Source organism: Syngnathoides biaculeatus, chromosome 16, assembly GCF_019802595.1.
Source record: "Syngnathoides biaculeatus isolate LvHL_M chromosome 16, ASM1980259v1, whole genome shotgun sequence".
NCBI classification, from domain to species: Eukaryota; Metazoa; Chordata; class Actinopteri; order Syngnathiformes; family Syngnathidae; genus Syngnathoides; species Syngnathoides biaculeatus.
Window position 1 is genome coordinate 3,096,058 of NC_084655.1, and position 24,105 is coordinate 3,120,162.

At 43.6% G+C, this 24,105-nt stretch overlaps 1 protein-coding gene across 7 annotated transcripts in view; it reads left to right on the forward strand.

Moving 5' to 3' along the window:
* The window catches only part of wipi1 (WD repeat domain, phosphoinositide interacting 1), a 56,546-nt gene that overhangs the window by 15,884 nt on the left and 16,557 nt on the right, over positions 1 to 24,105 (forward strand). For all 7 annotated transcript variants that reach the window (XR_009798769.1, XR_009798768.1, XR_009798770.1 and 4 more), the window contains exons 4-7: positions 1,209 to 1,305; positions 5,786 to 5,883; positions 11,066 to 11,158; positions 17,796 to 17,866. Coding sequence is in view for 4 of the 7 variants with exons in the window: in XM_061845919.1 (XP_061701903.1) it covers positions 1,209 to 1,305; positions 5,786 to 5,883; positions 11,066 to 11,158; positions 17,796 to 17,866 (359 nt within the window). In the remaining 3 variants the exon portion in view is untranslated. The remainder of the gene's footprint in view (positions 1 to 1,208; positions 1,306 to 5,785; positions 5,884 to 11,065; positions 11,159 to 17,795; positions 17,867 to 24,105) is intronic.

Consider the following 24,105-nt stretch of genomic DNA (forward strand, 5'->3'; position numbering starts at 1 on the left):
TTTTAAACTATTCTAGTGGAGTCATATGCGAGTCAACTTATTGTAATCAAAACAGGGTAACATAGCATATGGTTGAGTGGGTGTCGAGTAACTAAGAAGCTGCTGGTTTGACTCCCAGTTCCTCCTCAATTCTGGTGAAGGAGAGCGATCAAAATGTCAGTCATTAAAGATGATCATTGGTATAAGTGAGCTAAACAGGTGGCTTTATTAATTAACCATCATCATTAAAGGTGCCATATTTTACCAAACCAATTTTTCCAGTATTTGGGATATTCTATTGACTGTAAGGTGCATCGGTAAACATGTGAAATATAAACTAAAATTGTCCACGCATTGCTGAGCTCCAGACTTTTTTCTTCTGAGAGGCCTGAAATTGGGTCATTCAAATTTCTCGAGCACAAGCTCGACCGAAGATCTCCGCCACCTCTCTGCCCCAGAACCAGCACTGTCAATATACCACCTATGTGTAACCTGACAGGTACTAAGAGTTGAGGTCTCTCATAGGAGAGGTAGAGAAGTAGCTCTCATTGGAACTTTTTCTGGACACCCATGTATGTGAGTGGAATAACAGCTGAAAGGTGCCACTAGTTGATTCCATGCAGCACAGATGTGAATCAGTTATTAAAAAAAAAAAAAAAAACTGTGGTCATACTACAAAATATTGGTTAAGTGATTCAAAGGAGGCGGCACTGTGGCGCAGCTGGTAAAGCCTTGGCCTCACAGTTCTGAGGTCCCGGGTTCAATCTGTGTGGAGTGTGCGTGTTCTCCCTGTGCCTGTGTAGGTTTTGTCCAGGCAGTCCGGTATCCTCCCACATTCCAAAAACATGCAACATTAATTGGACACTCTAAATTGCCCCTTCATGTGATTGTGAGTATGGCTGTTTGTCTCGATGTGCACTGTGATTGGCTGGCAACCAGTTCAGAGTTAACCTTGCCTCCTGCCCGTTGACAACTGTGATAGGCTCCAGCACTCCCGCAACCCTTGTGAGGATTAGCGGCTAAGAATATGGATGGATGGATGTGGCTAAGAATATGGATGGATTCCTTAAACTGCTGTCCAAAAAGGGGATTTATTTTGTATGCTATTTTTATGATATAATAATGTACTGATATGGGTCAGTATTGGGTATTTTTAATGCATCTCGAGAATACATGTACACCACTTCGAGAGCATAGCCACAGAGTAAACCTTGCTTTTTCTTATGCAGAGACTTGCTGTGTGCCATCTGGAATCCATTTATATCCACAACATCAAAGACATGAAACTGCTCAAGACTCTCCTCAATATTCCACCCAACCCTTCTGGTAAGACTTAGGCTCATAAACCAGCTCTTTGGGTGAAACTGCTTATTGTTTCAACAATGTACTCATCACCAAAACGTACCTTTGGACAAAACCAACATAATATCCCTGCATTAATTTAATTCAAACCAGTTAGCGGCATGAAACTTTTTATTTGATGTTTTGGATCCTCTAAATCAAACCGTCAAATGTCAACAAATTCTTCTAAGGTGTGATTACTGAGGTTGACCTGAGACATTTTTCAACTGAAGAAAATTTGGGATTTGAGACTGTCTCGACATCAGAGATTCCATCCATCCATCCATCCATCCATCCATCCATCCATCCATCCATCCATCCATCCATCTTATCCTCACGAGGGTTGCGTAACTCAAATTAGGATTTCCAATTATTTTTTAGTGGGCACAGGTGTCTGAAGTCCTTAGTTTTTATAAAATAAATAAGTAAAGGCCTTTGTTAATAGAGTATTAAATAATGGTCATACTTTATACAGTGAAGAAAATAAGTATTTTTAAATGATTTTTGTGTGTGATATAGCTGCAAATAAGTATTTCAACACCTGAGAAAACCAATGTTAATATTTGGTACAGTTGACTTTGTTTGCAATTACAGAGGTTCAACGTTTCCTGTAGTTCTTCACCACTTTTGCACACACTGTAGGAGGGATTTTGGCCCACTCCTCCACACAGATCTTCTCTAGATCAGACAGGTTTCTGAGCTGTTGCTGAGAAACACGGAGTTTCAGCTCCCTCCAAAGAATTTCTATTGGGATTAGGTCTGGAGACTGGCTCGGCCACGCCAGAACCTTAATATGCTTCTTATGGAGCCACTCCTTGGTTTTCCTGGCTGTGTGCTTCAGGTCATTGTCATATTGAAAGACCCAGCCACGAACCATCTTCAATGCTCTGACTCAGGGAAAGAGGTTGTTCGCAAAAATCTCACAACACATGGCTGCGGTCAACCTCTCCTGAATACAGTGCAGTCGTCCTGTCCCATGTGCAGAAAAATGTGCAGAAAAAGTCCACTCCACGTATTACCCTGAATCAGATGCACCTGTGCGAGGTCGTTAGCTGCATAAAGATGCCTGTCCACCCCATACAATGAGTAAGACTCAAACTTATAACATGACCAAGACCACAGAGCTGTCCAAAGACACCAGAGACAAAATTGTACAACTCCACACGGCTGGAAAGGGCTATGAAGAAATTGCCAAGCAGCTTGCTAAAAAAAAGGTCCACTGTTGGAGCAACCGTTAGAAAATGGAAGGAGCTAAATAATAGTCAATCTCACTCGAAGTGGAGCCCCGTGCAAGATATCACCTTGTGGGGTCTCAATGATCCTTAGAAAGGTGAGGAATTAGCCCGGAGCTACACAACAGGACTTGGTCAATGACCGGAAAAGAGCTGGGACCACCGTTTCCAAGGTGATTGTTGGTAATATACTAAGACGTCATGGTTTGAAATCATGCATGGCACGGAAGGTTCCCCTGCTTAAACCAGCATATGTCAAGGCCCATCTTAAGTTTGCCAGTGACCATTTGGATGATACAGAGGAGTCATGGGTGAAAGTTTTGTGGTCAGATGAGACCAAAATAGAACTTTTTGGTCATAGTTCCACTATTCGTGTATGGAGGAAGACGAATGATGCGTTCCATCCCAAGAACACAATCCCTACCGTGAAGCATGGGGGTGGTAGCATCATGCTTTGGGGGTGTTTTTCTGCACATAGGACAGGACAACTGGACTGTATTAAGGAAAGACCACGGCCATGGATTGTGAGATTTTGGGGAACAACCTCTTTCCCTCAGTCAGAGCATTGAAGATGGTTCGTGGCTGGGGCTTTCAACATGACAATGACCTGAAGCACACAGCCAGGAAAACCAAGGAGTGGCTCCGTAAGAAGCACATCAAAGTTCCGGCGTGGCCTAGCCTGTCTCCAGACCTAAACCCAAAAGAAAATCTTTTGAGGGAGCTGAAACGCGTGTTTCTCAGCGACAACTAAAGAAGATCTGCGTGGAGGAATTGGCCAAATTCCCCCCTACAGTGTGCAAACCTAATGAACAACTACAGGAAACGTTTGACTTCTGTAATTGCAAACAAAGGCTACTGTACCAAACATTAACATTGTTTTTCTTAGGTGTTCAAATACTTATTTGCAGCTTTATCACACAAATAAATCGTTAAAAAAAAGTCAGACATTGTGATTTCTGGATTTTTACTTTTTCGATGATCTCTCTCACAGTGGACATACACCTATGATGAAAATTTCAGACCCCTCCATGATTTCTCAGTGGGAGAATTTGCAATATAGCAGGGTGTTCAAATTATTTTTTTTTCTTCACGTTTTATGCTTTCAAATGAAAGTTTTAAAGGATAGCTTTTATTTTGTCATGAGATTTGGTGAGTCGGCATGGTGGAGGAACCGTTTAGAGCGTTGGCCTCACAGTTCTGAGGATTGGGGTTCAAATTCTGGCCCCGTCTGTGTGGGGTTTGCACGTTCTTCCCGTGCCCATGTGAGTTTTCTCCAGGCACTCTGGTTTCCTCCCACATCCCCAAAACATTTATTAATTAGAGGTTCTTAATTGGCTCTAGGTGTGATTGACTGTTATCTCTCTATTTGCCCTTTGACTGGTTTGAATGGCAACCAGTTCAGAGTGTACCCCGCCTCCTGGCAAATGTTAGCTGGGATAGGCTCCACCACTCCTGTGACCCGAGTGAGGATAAGCGGCTCAGAAAATGGATGGGTGGATAGATGACATTTTCAGCAAAATTCTCTGACTTTCATTCAAAAATGTTTCCGTTTGACACGCACTCCAGCTCATTACATTTTTATTTTAATGGTTCCAAAAATGTCAGGTAGGAGACAACTTTAAAATCAAACATTACAAATTTATTACACTTATAAATGTTCACACGTGGCCTATAATATAGAAACCCTGAAATATATACTGAGGTGAGTATGGACCTTTCAGATGGCGATCTTAACCTCCGTCCCTTTAGCCATGTCCCACGAGCTTCGAAAATGGCGATTGAACACATGTTTGAAGTCGATTCTCTATCACGTATTCCAGATAAAATTGGGCTATGGTTTTTTGACCGATGAGTCAGACTTGTCCAAGAGAGTTCTATAGAGAGGTCTCAACTATTTCACGCAGGGATATGTACATGGAATTAAGATTTTGGATGGAGCAGGATGCAATGCCAGAGTTACAGCGAGATGTTGGTGATCAATGCAAAAACGTTTGACGCCTCACAAACTTCTTGTTGAAATGCAACAAGATAAAATAGTGGAATCGTAGTGCGCATGTAAAGCAGGGTGAGTATTTTTTACTTGGAAAGATCACAAGTAATGTCATTGTAGTCTATATAAGTGAGTAGGTGTATTTGTTTGACCTGGCTCGTAATCGAACCCAGTGCTCTCTTAAAAGTGTGATGTGATACAAATAGACAAATAGTCATTTCTCTTGCATGACATCGCGCATTTACGTATCCCTAACCCGACTCTTTGGCATAAAACATTACACACTTCATTCAGCAGGTCAGTGATACACTAACAAAGTGAAAGTTGTTCTGCAATGTATAAAGCGCTGAAAAATTAAATCAAACTCAGAGAAGAGAGTTGTCCCTCACTTACCTTCGAACATACAGCCTTGTGTTTGTTGATATTGTTCACATTTAGTTTTACGTGCTCTCTTCACAAGCCTTAATCCATCATAGCCACTTCGTCAACTGTGTTTTAGGCTTTGGAAAATAAATTAACCGGGCCCCTTGTAACCAAACAGGATATCTTTCCTCAGAATTGCACGTTCCCCAAGCGCATCTGAGGAGCATTTTCTTCGTAACTTTAACTTTTCCAAGTGCACACTACCTACAACCGGCATTGCTTGTGGGACAATACGGCGCGAGGGGTGTGTCAAGCCAGGGGTTAAGACAATGCGACTATCTGATTAGGTATTATTATGCGAGTGATTGACAGGTCGGAAAGGTCCATTAAAAATGTGCTCTTAATAACAGGAGGACAAGCAATTGGTGTTGATGTGTGCAGTACTTGCAAGATATGTATAGGTAAATGGAACGCTGACAAAATTGTCTCACTGAAACTCAAACTAGAAATTTTCTTTTAACAGTGTCCTTCTTACAGACTCCAGGAGTGAACACAAGTTTCTTTTTTTTTCAAACAGAGGACATACAAAATACGGGGCTTTTGTTTTTTGTCTTGGCATAATACATTAAGTGTCCAATTTGCTATGACTAGTGAGATATATTATTCCTGTAACTCATATTGTTCATGAATTATGAACGATCTTGGATAAGACAAAACAAGCAGTTTGTGCATACGCTTGTCGCACTTGATTTGCATCCAAATTTTGAATGATGACAATGATCATTTTGAAATTGTGTAAAATGCAGAAATACTTTTTACAAGCATGTTCATATGTACACTTATTTGTGCCACTTTCTACGAAAGTTCTCTCTCTTTTCAGGCCTCTGTGCATTATCTACCAATCATTCCAACTCCTACCTAGCATACCCTGGCAACGCCACAATGGGAGAGATAATTGTTTATGATGCCAACAATATGGTAAGAAAACATCTGAATGCAGAAAACAAATATATTTTGAAACAAATATTTCATGAAAGTAGAGTGTGACCATCCCCCACGAATAGCAAAAAATTAATTCATCTATGCATTTTCTGGACCTCTTTTCCTTACTTGGGCTACAGGCATGCTGGAGCCTGTCCTAACTATCTTTGGGTGAGAGGCAGTATACACCCTGAACTGGATGCCAGCCATTCCTGGGGTACATATAAACAACTATTTGCACTCACATTCACATCTACAGACCAATTTAGAGTCTTCAATCAACCAATCACACGTTTTTGGGATGTGGGAGAAGTTGGAGTGCCTGGAGAAAACCCACACAGGCACAGGGAGAACATGTAAACTACACACAGGAGGAACTGGGATTTGAATCCTGGTCCTCAGAACTATGAGCCAGATATGCTAACCAATTGTCCAATGTTGTGCAATGGTGAAAATCTGTATACTATTTTACATCTATTATAATTGTGCCGCCGGAGCAGCTGTACAGTCTCAGAGTTGTGAGGACTGGGGTTTTAATTCTGGCCCCACCTGTGTGGAATTTGCATGTTCTCCCCAGGCCTGTGTGCGTTTTCTCCGGGTACTCCAGTTTCCTCCAAAAAAACATGCATTCCTTTGAGACTCTAAATTGCTCCTAGGTCTGATTCTAAGTGTGACTGTTGTCTGTCTCCATGTGCCCTGCGGCTTGGATGGACTCCAGTATATATAAATAAAACATAAAACACTTATGTATATAAAACTGTTGAATAACCAGGTTTTGGGGTGTCTGTTGCCCCCTAAAGAAATAAAAATGACCAAAAAAATGGGGAAAACTCCACAAAACTCTTCCTTTCTTAGCTTCCACTAAATGGGTCTTTGCTCTATCTTTGTCTTCTTTATCTTCCTCCCCAACACCAGAGTCATCCTACACATCACCATGTTCTGCTATCTAGCTACACGCTCCACTACCTGATAGTCAGTAACCTCCTTCAAATTATACCGTTTTTACAAAATGTAATGCACCAGCATGCTTCTACCTCTATTCTTTAAGTTCACCTGGTGTTCGTGCGTCTTCTAAAAAAAAAGGTGTTCACTACTGCCCTTTCCATCCTTTTTGCAAAATCTACCACAATCTGTCCCTCAAAGTTCCTTTCTTGGATGCCGTACATACCCATAACGTTTTCATCACAACTATTTACTGCACCATTGCACTATTGCAATCTGCAATAATCACAATTTGCACTGAGTCAGGGATGCTCAGAACTACTTCATATAGTTCTTTCTAGAATTTCTCTTTCAACTCTAGATCACATACTACCTGTGAGGCATCGCCGCTAATCACATTATATACATAACACCCTCAATTTCACATTCCAGACTCATCACTTGATCTGATAATCTTTTACCCTCCAAGACATTCTTATCTTACTCTTTTAAAATAACTCTATTTATCTTTCCATTTACTCCATTTTAAAATAATTTTAACCCTGCTCCTAAACTTTTATCCTTACTACCTTTCCACCTACTCTGTTGGATGCACAATATATCAACCTTTTTCCTATTCATCATCTCAACCAACTCTTGAGCATTTCCTATCGTAGTCCCAACATTCAAAGTGCCCACACAGTGTGTGTGTGTGTGTGTGTGTGTGTGTGTGTGTGTGTGTGTGTATATACATCTCTTCTCTTTCTGCCAATGAACCCGCTCGCTTCCTCGTCTTCGTCTTTGACCCATAGCTGAATCTCCACTAGTGGCCTGAAGGTTAACAGCGCTGGAGGCCAACATTGTTAACCCGGGTCATGAGCAATCCGGTATGTGCTCAGGGGTGTCAAACTGGCGGTACGTGGGCCATTTGCAGCCTGCGAGATTATATTTTGTGCCCCCCACATAATATAAAAGTTTAATGCTAGTGTGGCCCTCTAATTTTATATGATTTGCTAATTTCCAGTGTTGTATGTGGAGCTGACGAACCTACCAATCACGATGGGGTACATGGCCTTTGCACCAGCGCCCTTGCTTATCTTATTTTGTGTTAAATAAAAAAAGAAGATTGGATTTTAAAATATTCTAATTTAAACTGGTTGCGTGCATGTGCACCGATGCTGCAGTCCAGCCTTTGCCAGACTTTGCCTCCAGCGGTCCCATGGTAAATTAGGTTTGAGACCCCAACTGGTAAAGTTACAGCTTGAGGTCTCTTTTTTTGAAGAATATTTACCGTACAAATTCTATCAGTAAAGTGCTGCTTTTTTTCATTTGAGTAGAGCCTCCTGCCTCCTCCATGATACAGCACTTGTTTCTCATATTTGGAGTTTCAAGTCAGAGCAAAAACTAGGCCAATCTTGTATTTAAAAAGGAGGGTATGGAAAGAATTCCACCCCCCCCTCTAAATTTTTTAAAAGTTGTTGTCTTGCAACCATTTCATAAAATCATTTGTCCATTTTTCCCTCATTAATGTACACACAACACCCCACGTAGACAGAAAAAAATAATTGTTGAAATTTTCATTTAGATTTATTAAAAATGAAAAACTGAAATATCACGCAGTCATAAGTATTCAGACCCTTTGCTGTGAAATTTATACATTTACATGGGGTGCTGTCCATGTTCTGATCATCTTTGAAATGCTTCTATACCTTCATCGGAGTTCACCTGATTGTACTGATTGGACTTGATTAGGAAAGCCACACACCTGTCTATATAATAACTTACAGATCACAATGCATGTCAGAGAATATGAGAATCATGAGGTCAGAGGCCCAGCCTGAATCCAAATCAGAATCATCTTTAATGGCCAAGTATGTAACAAGACACAAGGAATTTTGTCTCCGGTAGTCTGTGCCGCCCTGGTACAATATTCAGAACAAAGAACAAACAAGAACAAAGAACAAGAGACATCCATCCTTCTATCCATCCATATTCTTAGCCACATCCATCTATCCATATTCTTAGCCGCTAATCCTCACAAGGGTTGCGGGAGTGCTGGAGTCTATCCCAGCTGTCAACGGGCAGGAGCCAGGGTACACCCTGAACTGGCTGCCAGCCAGTTGCAGGCCACATAGAGAAAAACAGTCACACTCACAATCACACCTTGGGGCAATCTCCAATTAATGCACGTTTTTGGGATGTGGGAGGAAACCGCAGTGCCCAGTGAAAAGCCAGGCAGGCACGGGGAGAACATGTGAACTCCACACAGGGAGGGCTGGGATTGAACCCAGTTCCTTAGAACTGTGAGACCAATGCTTTCCAGGTGCTCCACCGTGCTGCCCCAATAGACATTGACTTAATAGGACTTAAGTGTCACAGATGTGCAAGATGCAGAGTCTTCTTCATTTAGAGCAGTTAAGAGTGTGTACGGGGTGTATTATGTTGAGCTTGTACAGAGTGCCCTTACCCATTCGCAGTTCCCGTTATAGACCAGTGCAATGACAATTGTGCAAAGGGAGCAGTTTAAAGTGACAAATCGTGCCATAGTCTACAGGGGATATTACGAAAACGAATACTGTTTGGACCAGCAGGATGTGAGGGTGTGTCGCAACAACAGACAATGCAGAAAATAATAGGATCGGTGATCAAGGATTTAATGACTCAATAGCCAGAGGGAAAAAACTGTTTGAATGCCTGCCAGTTTTTACTTGCTTTGATTGGTAGCGCTTACCCGACGAAATGTGCTGGAAGAACTGGTGGCTCTGACGTGAAGATGTGGTGGGTCCGAAAGTATCCGGCCTGCACTGGACCAAGTTTGAGTAGCATGCAAGTCTTCAATGGTGGGTAGCGTGGTGACAACAATTCGTTCAGCAGTTTTGATTGTCCATTGCAGTCGAAGTTTATCCTTTTCTGATCCTCCACATCCACCAGCTCTTCCAGCTCCTTTGACAGGCTGCGCACACACACACACACACACACACACCACACACACACACACACACACACAGGACGGGGTTCAAATCCCGGCCCCGCCTGTGTGGAACTTGCATGGTATCCCCATGCCTGCGTGGGTCTTCTCCGGGCACTACGGTTTCCTCCCACATCCCAAAAACATGCGTTAATTGGAGATTCCAAATTGCCCTTCGGTGTGATTGTCTGTGCAAATGGTTGTTTGTGTCATGGTGCCCTGCGATTGGCTGCCCATCAGTTGAGGGTCGAGCCCACCTCGTGTCTGAAGTAGTTGGGGTAGACTCGAGCATTCCCGCTACCCTTGTGAGGATAAGCAGCTTGGAAAAAAGATCGATGTTCTTAATGTGAAGCATGGAGGCTCTGTTATGGTGTTATGTTCTAGGACTGCTTCTCTACATCTAGCACAGGGTGTCTTGGCTCTGCAAATAACTAAGACTTAAGACAAGGTGTTCTAACGAGAAATTTGCTACCCAGTGTCAGAAGGTTTGGTCTCAATCCCAGGTCATGGGTCTTGCAACAGGATAATGACCCAAAAGACATCTTAACACCAAAGAATGGCTATGAGCAAAAGATTGGACTATTATGAACTGGCCAATGAGCCCTGATCCAAATGGTTTTGCTCATCTGTGGAAAGACCTGAAACATGACATCTGTAGAAAGTACCCTTCAAGCAGAGTCATTTGGAGTATGAAGAGGGCTAGTATAGCTGCTGACAGGTGGAAAGTTACAAAAAATGTTTGATTGCGGTGATTGCCTCAAAAGATTGTGCAACGACATATTAAGTTAAGAGTATCATGATTCTTGTCCAGGCTTGTTTCATGAGGGGTTTTTTTTTGGTTGACTCACAATTTAATATATATATATATAATAGCAGTTTTTCATGTTAATTTTGATAAAATTTATTTATCACTACTTTTCTCAGATTCATGTTACTTATTTGACCACTCTACGTACAATAGGTGCTGCGCACAACAGTGCTGCATCAAACAATTAATGTAATCAATGAATTACTTAAATTGACCCAAAATGCCATTGCAACCAATCAATCACACTTTTTTTTTTTGTAGCAATTAATTATTACATAAACCTTGTAGCTCAAGTACCTTCCACAGTCAATGTACTGTACTTAGAAAAAGTAGGAGGAAAAAGTAAATGCAAATACTGAGTTTGCCCCCATTTGCTATTGTCAAACCTTCTGTGTCAAAAAAAACAACTAATTGAGATGGTTTTTTTTTATAAACACATGCCAGTGTAAAAATCTCTTGTGCAATGTTTATATTCATTTCAGAGCACAGTGACAATGGTCCCTGCGCATGACAGTCCTCTGGCAGCTCTTTGCTTCAATGCCTCAGCCAACAAACTTGCCAGCGCCTCAGAGCGGGTAATCCAGACCTATAGATATAACATCTTTGCAAGGCAAATCTGACATTGGCTAAATGTTGATGTGTCTTTATTTACTTTTTGGGGGAAAATTTTTGAGCTCTCAATGGAAATAATATTCCAGCCATTTGCTAAAATAATTTAACTTAATTTTTCATCATTAATATACACACAGAAATCTGTATTGACAGAAAAATTTAATTGTTAAATTTTTTACAAATTTATTAAAAGAAGAGGAGCTGAAAAATTGCACAGCCGTAAGTATTCAGATTTTTTTTCAACTCAGGTGCTGTCCATTTTTTCTGATCATCCTTGAGATGGTTTTACACCTTCATTGGAGTACTGTGTTTGATTATAGTGATTTTCTTGATTAGGAAAAGCACACCACTGTCCATATAAGACCTAACAGCTCACAGTCCATGTCAGAGCAAATGAGAATCATGACTTCAAATGAACTGCCTGAAGAGCTCAGGGACAGAATTGTGGCAAGGCACAGATCTGGCTAAATTTGCAAAAAAATAATCCTGCTGGAATCAAGGAGCTCTCCTAGAAGATATTGTGATGGAGGGGTATGTGTGTCCAAGTGATCCTAGAAGCTAAGTAGACTGGGGCTTAAAGCCCTTGGTTGGGTCACCCATGGCAAAGAGATCCTAGGTGAGGGACTAGACGAAGCACAGCAAGAAAACAAACCCTAAAACGACAATTATAAATGCAAAAAGTTTCCATTGCTCCATTGGTCACTGGAGCCCCCTGATGGAGCCAGCCCTTGAGGTGGGGTTTCAATGTGAACAACTGGATGGCCAGGGTTACACTAATGGGGCCTGGCCATGCACAGGGCAAAAGGATAACATGGGCCCCCTTTTCCATGGAATCACCACATGTGGGAGGGGTCATATGGGTCGGGGGCAGTATGAGCTGGGCTTTGACCGAAAATAGTGACCCTGGTGATCCCCAGCTACATAAACTGGCTCTTAGGATGCGAAATGTGACCTCTCTCTCAGGGAAAAAGCCTAAGGTGCTGAGTGAGGTCGAGAAGTTCCGACTAGATATAGTGGGTCTCGCCTCCACACACTCATTGGGCTCTGGTACCTGTCCTCTCGAAAGGGGTTGGACTCTTTTACTCTGGAGTGTCCACAGTGACAGGTGCCGAGCAGGCGTGGGAATACTTATTGCCTCATGGCCTCCGGTGAAGAGAGGTGCAGCGTTTTCAATTCCAATTCCGATGAGGAAAATGCCAGTCCCACATGGCAGGTCTAAACATATTGTGAGGTTCTGCTGGAAACGTCTAGCAGAATCCACTGTCAGGAGTTGGAACCCCAACCTCCAACAGAACTTTACTCATGTTCTGGAAATGGCGAGGGGCATCGAGGCTAAGTGGACCATGTTCTGCGCCTCCATTACAGAGCTGTGGTCGGTTCCTGTCATGGCGGAAATCCTTGAACCCGTTGGTGGACATCAAAAGTGAGGGATGTCATCAAGCTGAAGTAGGATTCAGATCGGGCCTTTTTGGCCTGTGGCACTCCTGAGGCAACTGATGGGTAACAGCTGCCCAAGCAGAATGCAGTTTTGGTGGTCACTAAAGCAAAAACACAGGCTTCGGAAGAATTCAGTGAGGCCAGAGAGAGACCTCCAGAATGCAGCCCTATGGGGGCACAAACCAGTGCAATCTGTAGGCCGGTCCCAAGCCCGGATAAATGCAGAGGGTTGCGTCAGGAAGGGCATCCGGCGTAAAAACTGTGCCAAACAAATATGAGCGTTCATCTAAAGAATCCCATACCGATCGGTCGTGGCCCGGGTTAACAACGCCCGCCCCCGGCACTGCTAACCTGCAGGGCGTCAGTGGAATTCAGCTACTGTGGGTCGAAGACAAAGAAGAGGAGGAAACCGGATCCAGCGTCAGAAGAAAAAGAGGAATGCACAGAGCCTACAACTGAGTGTAGGGACTTTGAATGTTGGGACTATGACAGGAAAAGCACAGGAGTTGGTTGACATGATGATTAGGAGAAAGGTTGATATTTGTGCATCCAAGAGAGCAGGTGGAAAGGTAGTAAGGCTAGAAGTTTGGGAGCAGGGTTTAAATTATTCTACCACGGAGTAGATGGGAAGAGAAATGGAGTAGGGGTCATTTTAAAGGAAGAGCTGGCTAAGAATGTCTTGGAGGTGAAAAGAGTATCAGATCGAGTGATGAGACTAAAAATTTTAAATTGAGGGTGTTATGTATAATGTGGTTAGCGGCTATGCACCACAGGTAGGATGTGACCTAGAGTTGAAAGAGAAATTCTGGAAGGAACTAGATGAAGTAGTTCTGAGCATCCCAGACAGCGAGAGAGTTGTGATTGGTGCAGATTGTAATGGACATATTGGTAAAGGAAACAGGGGCGATGAAGAAGTGATGGGTAAGTACGGCATCCATGAAAGGAACTTTGAAGGGCAGATGGTGGTGGACTTTGCAAAAAGGATGGAGATGGCTGTAGTGAACACTTATTTCCAGAAGAGGGAGGAACATATATAGTGACCTACAAGAGCGGAGGTAGAACCACGCAGGTAGATATATTTTGTGCAGACGATGTAATCTGAAGGAGGTTACTGACTGTAAATAGTGTGTAGGGGAGGTGTAGCTCGACAGCATAGGATGGTAGTATGTAGGATGATTCTGGTGGTGGGTAGGAAGATTAAGAAGACAAAGGTAGAGCAGAGAACCATGTGGTGGAAGCTGAGAAAGGAGAATGTTGTGCGGCCTTCCGGAAAGAGGTGAGACAGGCTCTCGATGGACAACCGAAGCTCCCGGAAGACTGGACGACGACAGCCAAGGTGATCAGAGAGACAGGCAGGAGAGTACTTGGTGTGTCATCTGGTAGGAAAGGGGAGAAGGAGACTTGGTGGTGGAACCCCAAAATACAGGGAGTCATACAAGGAAAGAGATTAGCGAAGAAGAAGTGGGATACTGAGAGGACTGAGGAGAGGCGAAAGGAGTACATCGAGATGCGACGTAGGGCAAAGGTAGAGGTGGCAAAGGCTAAACAAGAGGCATATGAAGACATGTACACCAGGTTGGACACGAAAGAAGGAGAAAAGGATCTCTACAGGTTGGCCAGACAGAGGGATAGAGATGGGAAGGATGTGCAGCAGGTAAGGGTGATTAAGGATAGAGATGGAAATGTGTTGACTGGTGCCGGTAGTGTACTAAATAGATGGAAAGAATACTTTGAGAAGTTGATGAATGAAGAAAATGAGAGAGAAGGAAGAGTTGAAGAGGCAAGAGTGAAGGACCAGGAAGTGGAAATGATTACTAAGGGGGAAGTCAGAAAGGCACTACAAAGGATGAAAAATGGAAAGGCAGTTGGTCCTGATGACATACCGGTAGAGGTATGGAAGCAATTTGGAGAGATGGCTGTGGAGTTTTTGACCAACTTATTCAACAGAATACTACTCGGGCGAAAAGATGCCTGAAGAATGGAGAAAAGTGTTCTAGTTCCCATTTTTAAGAACAAAGGGGATGTTCAGAGCTGTGGGAACTATAGAGGAATAAAGTTGATGAGCCACACAATGAAGTTATGGGAAAGAGTAGTGGAGGCTAGACTCAGGACAGAAGTAAGTATCTGCGAGCAACAGTATGGTTTCATGCCTAGAAAGAGTACCACAGATGCATTATTTGCCTTGAGGATGCTCGTGGAAAAGTACAGAGAAGGTCAGAAGGAGCTACATTGTGTCTTTGTGGATCTAGAGAAAGCCTATGACAGAGTACCAAGAGAGGAACTGTGGTACTGCATGCGTAAGTCTGGTGTGGCAGAGAAGTATGTTAAAATAGTACAGGACATGTATGATGGTAGCAAACAATGGTGAGGTGTGCCTTAGGTGTGACAGAGGAATTTAAGGTGGAGGTGGGACTGCATCAGGGATCAGCTCTGAGCCCCTTCCTATTTGCAGTGGTAATGGATAGGCTGACAGATGAGGTTAGACTGGAATCCCCTTGGACCATGATGTTCGCAGATGATATTGTCATATGCAGTGAAAGCAGGGAGCATGCAGAGGAACAATTGGAAAGATGGAGACATGCACTGGAAAGGAGAGGAATGAAGATTAGCCGAAGTAAAACAGAATATATGTGCGTGAATGAGAAAAGTAGAGGGGGAAGAGTGAGGCTACAGGGAGAAGAGATAGCGAGGGTGGACGACTTCAAATACTTGGGGTCAACAATACAGAGCAATGGAGAGTGTGGTCAGGAAGTAAAGAAACGGGTCCAAGCAGGTTGGAACAGCTGGCGAAAGGTGTCTGGTGTGTTATGTGACAGAAGAGTGTCTGCTAGGATGAAGGGCAAAGTTTACAAAACAGTGGTGAGGCCGGCCATGATGTACGGATTATAGAGACGGTGGCACTGATGAAACAACAGGAAGCAGAACTGGAGGTGGCAGAAATGAAGATGTTGAGGTTCTCGCTCTGAGTGACCAGGTTGGATAGGATTATAAATGAGCTCATTCGAGGGACAGCCAAAGCTGGATGTTTTGGAGACAAGATTCGAGAGAGCAGACGTCGATGGTTTGGACATGTTCAGAGGCGAGAGAGTGAGTATATTGGTAGAAGGATGCTGAGGATGGCGCTCCCAGGCAAAAGAGCGAGAGGAAGACCAAAGAGAAGGTTTATGGATGTGGTGAGGGAAGACATGAGGGCAGTTGGGGTTAGAGAGGAAGATGCAGGAGATAAGCTAAGATGGCAAAAGATGACACGCTGTGGCGACCCCTAACGGAACAAGCCGAAAGGAAAAGAAGAATATCGTTTTGCATTGTGGCCAAAAAGTTTGATTTTCGTTTCATCTGACATTTTATGGATATCTTTGAGAGACGGTGGCACTGAAGAACTGGAGGTGGCAGAAATGAAGATGTTGAGGTTCTCGCTCGGAGTGACCAGGTTGGATAGGATTAGAAATGAGCTCATTCGAGGGACGGCCAAAGCTGGATGTTTTGGAGACAAGATTCGAGAGAGCAGACTTCGATGGTTTGGACATGTTCAGAGGCGAGAGAGTGAGTATATTGGTAGAAGGATGCTGAGGATGGCGCTCCCAGGCAAAAGAGCGAGAGGAAGACCAAAGAGAAGGTTTATGGATGTGGTGAGGGAAGACATGAGGGCAGTTGGGGTTAGAGAGGAAGATGCAGGAGATAGGCTAAGATGGCAAAAGATGACACGCTGTGGCGACCCCTAACGGGACAAGCCGAAAGGAAAAGAAGAAGAAGAGAGAGACCTCCAGACGACTTCAAGGAAATTCTGGTCTACCATCCGCCGTTTCAGGAAGGAGAAGCAGTGCACCATAAATGCTGTGTTCAGCCTCGTGTTCTGGTCATGATACAAATGGTCTCCATGTATTTTTTGGACTTGGAGAAGGCATTCGACCGTGTTCTTCTCGGAGTCCTGTGGAGGGTGCTTTAGATGTATGGGGTGAACCCCCTGATACTGGCTGTTCGTTCGGTGAACGCTTACACAGTTTGGTCCGCTTCAATGGCAGTAAGTGGGACTTGTTTCTCTTGAGGGTTGGACTACGCCAAGGCTGCCTTTTGCCAGCGATTCTGTTCATAACTGTGATGGACAAAATTTCTGGACACAGCCAAGACATAGAGGGGGTCCACTTTGGTGACCTTGGTATTGCAACTTTGCTTTGGGCAGATGATGTGGTTCTGTTGGCTTCCTCAAGTCGTGATCTCCAATTCTCACTGGAGTGGGTTGCAGCTGAGTGTCAAGCGGCTGTGTATCAGCACCTCCAAATCGGAGACCATGGTATTCAGGCGGAAAAGAGTGGAGATCTCCAGATCAGGAATGAGATCCCAGCCCAAGTGGAGGTGTTCAAGTATGTTGGGGTCTTGTATAGGAGCTAGGGAAGATTAGAACAGGAGAGCATTCGGGCTCTGCAGTGATACAGACTTTGTATCTGTCTGTTGTGGTAAAGAAAGAGCTAAGCAGAAAAGCAATGCTCTCAAGTTACCGGATACCAAGATCAGGACCAAAATCCCAGATACTTGAGGTTGAAATGAGTTTCCTCCACAGGGTGTCCAGGCTCTCCCGAAGAGACAGGGTGAGAAGCTCAGTCATCCATGAGGAACTCAGAGTCGAGCTGCTCCTATTCAGCATTACAGAGGAGCCAGATGAAGTAGCTGGGGCACCTTATTTGGATGCCTCCCGGACTCCTCCCTGGTGAAGTATTCCGGGCATGTCACACCGGCAGGAGACCCCAGGGACCACCCAGGACACGCTGGAGAGATTATGTCTCTCAGCTGGCCTGGAAATGCCTCATAATACCCCAAGATCAGCTGAATGAAGTGGCTGGGGAGAGGTGAGTGTTGGCGTTCCTACTAAAGCTCTTGCACCTGTGACCCAACCAAGGATAAGCGCCAAAAGAATCGATGCATGGATGCACCTAATGTTCCTAAGAGCACAGTGGCCTCCATAATCATATATATATATATATATATATATATATATATATATATATAATATATATATATATATATATATATATATATATATATATATATATATATATATATATATAAATAGAGAGAGAGAGAGCATTACAGTACTTTTAACATTTGAGAGAGAATGTGTATTGTTCTTGCTAAAGAAAAGTAAAAATAATCCTGACTGTCTTTTAGGGCACTGTCATCCGAGTGTTTTCCATCCCTGAGGGCTTGCGTCTGTTTGAGTTCCGTCGTGGCATGAAGAGGTCAGGTAACACACATCAATACGTATATAAAATCAGTACATCCACTGCAAAGTTAGGGAGGGTAACCAAATTTTGTCCCTAAGTACGAGTATCATTAGTTTAGAATAACATGTAAAAAGTAGTCAGCCAATTATTTACTTGAGTAATAGCAAGAAAGTACTCAATGAAAGTGTGTTCATTGACTCGTTGACTTTCATGACTCACGGAATGAGTCACTTATAATTAACTTCAGATTTTTTTCCTTGATCAGAGCATGAACGTAAATAAAATTTAAAAAAAAAAAATATATATATATGGGAGTCAACAAACCCCTACCATCATTTCAAAAACTTAACACCAAATACATTGAGTCCGACTGAAACATTATTTTCTTGATTTGCTGAAATGACTTAATGAAGAAGTTCTTTGCTGAACTCACTTATTTATAATATGTGTGTGTGTGGGTGTGCGTAAGAGTGTGTAAGTGTGTGCGACATAAAAGGCATTGTGCTAATTTTGCGATTTTGATTATAATATTGATTATAACTTAAAAACAACTTCCTGATTGTTTTCTTTGTATTAATACAGTCAAAGTAGCATGAGCCCAACATCACTATTAATCATAAAGCATTTCAAGTTTTTATTTTTAATACTGAGGAAATAGAACACACAAACACATGATGCTTCAGTTATTCACAGAAGTATATTAAAGGTCAAATGTCGTCAAACGGATGATTTTTGGTATAATATTAATAAAAAACCCACAGCCAATATGGTCCCATGTGTTTTTTCACCACAAAACATGATTTTGTCGTATACAGCTTTTTGTAACTCCCGCCATTAAAATCCTGTCAGGGATTTGTTTTCGAGAAGAAGCTGGAAGTGACGTAAAGGACAGCGAATTTTAGTTTTCTATTTTAGTTATGCATTTGTTTATTTTATTTTTAATTTACAGTTATGTATTATTAATCCAGTAAATTATTTTAAGGCCATCCTTAATCACACCCGCAAATTTATCTGCGAGCTGACTGACCACACCCGTACAATTTTCAAATGTGAGTGACTGCGTATATATCAAAACATTAAAGGCAACTCATTATACTATTAGTATTACTAGATCTATATCTAAGATAGTGAGCAATGTGGTTGAGTGTATCAGTACAACTTGACGCAACCAGTTTGAGACTTAAACTTTAATAGAATTACTACAGATCAACTTCTTTAACATGTTTTGCTGTACGGTGTAGAAATTCTAAGATATATTATCATGTAAATTCTATATCTATAGTATAATATGTATAATGTGGGTAAAAGGACAATTTTAATGTCTTTACTGAATAGTTCACTTAATTCATTTGTCTTGAGATAAGATGGCAGTCCTCAGGTACTCCAAGTTCTTATGGTCAGTAAGGACCAAAAATGGCACTTGCGATCCCTCCAGCCAGTGCCTCCATTCCTCCAGCGCCGTTTTGACCGCCAATAATTCTCGATCACTCATGTCACAATTCCACTCTCCCGGAGTCAGTCTCTTAGATAAGAAGGCGCATGGGTGAAGTCTTCCATCCCTTGCACACCTCTGGGAAAGTACTGCTCCCATTTCCAAGTCCGACGCATCCACTTCTACCACAAACTGCCTCTCTGGATCTGGCATGATGAGGACTGGAGCTGTGGTGAAACTCGACCTAGGTCTATCAAAGACCTCCTAGTAGGTCACATCCCACTAGAATGAATTGCGAGGGGAAGTGAGGGCGTGCAATGGGGCAGCTTTGGAACTGAAGTTCCTGATGAGCTTGCGGTAGAAATTAGCAAATCCGATGAATCTATGTACTTCCCTGCGATTGGTGGGAGTGGGCCATTGGAGGACAGAGTCGACCTTACTGGCATCCATGCGAATCTGTCCTTCGGCCAAGATGAATCCCAGGAATATGATGGAAGGTCGGTGAAACTCGCACTTTTCCATCTTGATATACAGATTATGTCGTAGTAGCTGCTGGAGCACCTCCCTGACGTGCTCGATGTGGGAAGCTTCGTCAGGAGAAAAGATCAAAATGTCGTTGAGGTAGACGAACACATTCTTTTTCAGTCTCTCCCGTAGCATATCATTAATAAAATTCGGAAAAACCGCTGGCGCATTAGTCAAACCAAACAGCTTCACCAGGTACTAGTCGTGGCCTGTTGGTGTATTAAAGGCAGTCTTCCACTCCTCCCCTTCTCTGATGCGTACCAGATGGTATGCATTTCGTAAATCCAACTTGGTAAAGATCCGGGCCCCTTGTCGCAGCTAGAATGCGGTGGCGATCAGGGGAAGAGGGTACCTGTTCTTGATGGTGATGACGTTAAGTCCCCGGTAATCAATACAGGGCCGTAACAAAGTGTCCTTCTTTTTGACGAAGAAGAATCCTGCTCCAGCCGGTGACGATGATTGTCAGTTGAGTCCTGCCGCCAGTGACTCCTCCACGTACTCTTTCATGGCTTTGTGTTCCGGTCCTGTTAATGAAAAGAGCCTCCCTCGAGGGTTTGAGGTGCCGGGCAACAATTCAATAGCACAATCGTACGGGGGGTGTGGTGGAAGGGACTTGGCCTTTGCCTCTGAAAATACTTCCTTAAGGTCCCAATAACAAGACGGCACTGCTGATTGTTCCGGCACGGACTTCAACACCTGTAAGTCTGCACGATCTGTAAATTCCTTTTTTTTAGAGCACTGAGACACGCCTTACTGCATTCATTGCCCGATGCCCTGATTTGACCGGTGGTCCAGTCAATGTGTGGGCTGTGTCTTTTAAACCAGGGGCTGCCCAGGATGACATCGCTGCTCCGAGAGTTAAATACGTGGAAACTTATCTTCTCGGTGTGAGCGTCCGGAAATGTCATCCTCAGAGATTACGTACGGTGAGTTACTCGGCACAGGGAATTTACCATTGGCTGCGTTGTGTCTGAAAGGTCACTGCGCTCAAGGCTTCAACTACCCATGGGTTAATCAGGTTGGCATCCAATCCCGAATCAATAAAGGCCATAGCGGAACAAGTACGACCCCCCCCCGTGGTCAAGGTGACTTGAAGCAGTGCTCGACTCGATCCCGCCACGGTGTATTACACACTCACCAGAGTTGTGATCTTGAGAGCGGAGTGCTTGGGCCTGACCGGACAGTGGGCTATTAAGTGGCCCAGCCGTCACAGTAGAAGCATCAGCCCTCTTGCCGGCGTTGCAGTCGTTCCTGTGCCGGACCATCGAGCCCCTCAACCTGCATCGGCTCCGTTACAGTTATGGGCGTCGGCAGAAGGGGAACTGGTGGGGCGGACGCGCCCTGCTCCCCTTCTAGGAGCGCGTCCACTTGTCCCTGGATCGCTAGCCTCTGGTTGATCTTGAGAGATAGGGTGATGAGCGAATCCAGGGAGGTAGGCAATTCCACTGCAATGTGGTAACTGCGGATCTGCAGTGAAAGCTCTTGGAAAAAGGCGTCGAGAAGTGCATCCTCATTCCATCGACTCTCAGCTGCTCTGATGCGAAACTCGATAGCATAATCTGCCACACGACGCTGCCCCTGTCGAAGTGTAATCAACGCCGCTGCTGCTTCGCGTTCCGGCGAGGCATACTGGAAAACTTGCATCATTCTATATACGAAGGAGATCAAGGAGTGGCACGTTTCAGAGTTAAGACTCCACTCTGCTGTGGCCCACGCCTCTGCTCTTCCTGTCAGGTGGCATATGATGGAGGCAATTCGTGTGCGGTCGGTCGGGAAGGCGGAAGCCTGTGGCTCAAAGTGAAGGTCGCACTGGGCGAGGAAGGGTTTGATGTGCCCCGTGTTGCCGGAAAATCGTTCGGGCCGGGAGAGAGGTGTGGACCCTAACCGCTGAAACTCCACGACTGGTGGGGTAGTCGGAGGGGTCTTGGACTGAGGTAGGAACTGTGGCGGGCGCTGTCGACGTGACGTTAGCGGTACTAGCCTGAGATTCTAGCCATGGCTCTAATCAGGCACCGATCTCGAGAAGTCTCTGGTTGGTAACCTGAAGAGCAGGCTCCTGCTTGGCCAGGCATCTGCCCTGGATCTGTAGAGAGCGGCAGATGGCTTCTGAGTCGGCTGGGTCCATGTTGTGGCCAGATCGTTGTGCCATAACCAGAACTCTAGTGTGGACCCGGTAAGACTCTGTAGACAGGGAGGTAGTTAAAGGAAGGTCTTTATTCATTCTAAGGTCATAAGCCGGAGAGTCAGTCAGAGAGAGCAACTGTATCAAGAGCGTCAAGCTTATGGGGTTGGTCGGAGGACAAGCAGAGGTCGGTACACAGGGGTTCAGGATCAGGAATAACGAAATGCGGGAACGAAGCATGAATGGCAACGATCTGGCAAAGCCAGACCGTCCGCTGGGTCCTATATATACTAGGGTTAATTATCCCTGATGAGGCGCAGGTGTGCAGAGGACCTGCATCACCAGGGGTGGGACTGGCAGGACCATCACATTTATCACAACACCTTCTTTTTTCCTGATCATTGAGTGTGCACTATCTGTAGCCAGGCTGTCAGCGCTACGACGTGTGGTGAAAATATCAGCTGCTGCCGTTGTAGCTTTCATTGGCAACTTCACGAACTCTTGGGTAATGGTCAATGTCATGAACTCCGCGGATGATAATGGCCAGTGCAACGTCTGTATTGTCTGTGGATTCATCAATTGCAATCGAAAATGCAATAAATGGCTTTACTTTGTCTTGTAACAGGCTGTCCAAATCCACCGAAATATCAGAAATCCCGTCTGCAGCCATGTTTCTTGTCAGGCTGATATCTGTAAAAGCCTGGCACCTTTCTGGGCACACAATCTCCTCTGGCTTCATCTTGCATGTTTTTACAAATTCGGCTTCATTAAATAGTTTTGAAGCCCCTGGGATTTCATTAGCAATGAGGTAGCTATCCTTCACAGCAGCATCACTCATGTCTCTGCTGTGAGTAGACACATCCACACTGTTTCTTCAGACCTGCCAACAGTTCATTCACCCTTCAGTTGAGTCACCCTTTCTCTTTGCTGTTCTTGAAATTTGTCATAGTTGTTGCAGTCACTCACATTTGAAAATGGTTCTGCATTGTGCAATGACGATTGTGTTCTCTCTCTCTATAGTTGCGGGTGTGATTAGGGATGGAATCTTAAGACCCTAAAATAACTTGGAGTTCTTCTACCCGAGTATGTAGTTGTTACTTAATACCATAATCATAATTTATTGACATTGCACTGAGACAGACATTTTTAAAGAGGTCAAGAGACATTAAATTTCAAAACGAAATATTTATATAATCAAATTATTTATTTCATCATGATGTATTATAATCTATTGTAATTTACGGTGGTATCCATCTCAATCCATTGATGAAAACTAGCAGTAGATGATCTATCGCTTCCTAAAGCATGGAAAGGGGAAAAGTTTTCAATTTCAAGATAAAACGGTACCACGGGAGAAAATGACCATTCGCATTTAGATACAGTATATGGACAGATTAGTCTAACGTTAAAATTTAGATCAAGTCAAAGTAAATCACAATCTTATATTTATGATAGATACTGAAATATTGCCTGTGTTATATCCCAGAATATCTTTCGCAATGCATGTTGAAAACTGAATGATGCTCCCAAACAGTTTTAAGGTTGTTATGTTGCCTCCTATATTTAAAATACAGAATTAGCTTTTTGTGCACTGTATTGTCTGTGCTTTCATCCTCGATTAGGCTGTGCCAAGGTGAAATTTTAACATTATACACCATCTCATCCTGTACTTTTTACTTTGGCTTCAGACCAGACCTTTTTTACTAAAAAAGAAAAGAAAATCTCATCCAGTTTTGCTACTTTTCTTCTATTATTCACATATCCCGACATTCATTAAAGCTACAGCACTTCATTTGTTATTTTTTTTTGTTACTTTTACCTTTATTATTGAGAGAAAACACAAGCAGCATGTCTCTCTGCTCTACGTTACTCAGAACGCGTGAGTGGACGGTGTTTGTAATTATGAGCGTACCCCTTTAAGTGCTGAAGCGGGGCGGATTCAGGTAAACTAGCAGGAGACCATGTGCTTCCGTGTTGGGAAAAAAAAAAAGAGTCAGGCTGTGTGGTTCACTGCGCTGGATTGGTTTTCATGTGCACTGAGGATGTCTATGTATTTCTACTCGTAACAAATTCTACGTGCATGATTCTTCGTGGTCAACTGTGCAGATTTCCGAGTGTGATGGTGTGCGGGCGTAATCGCGCCAGTCAAATCACAGCGACTGCATGTTGGCATAA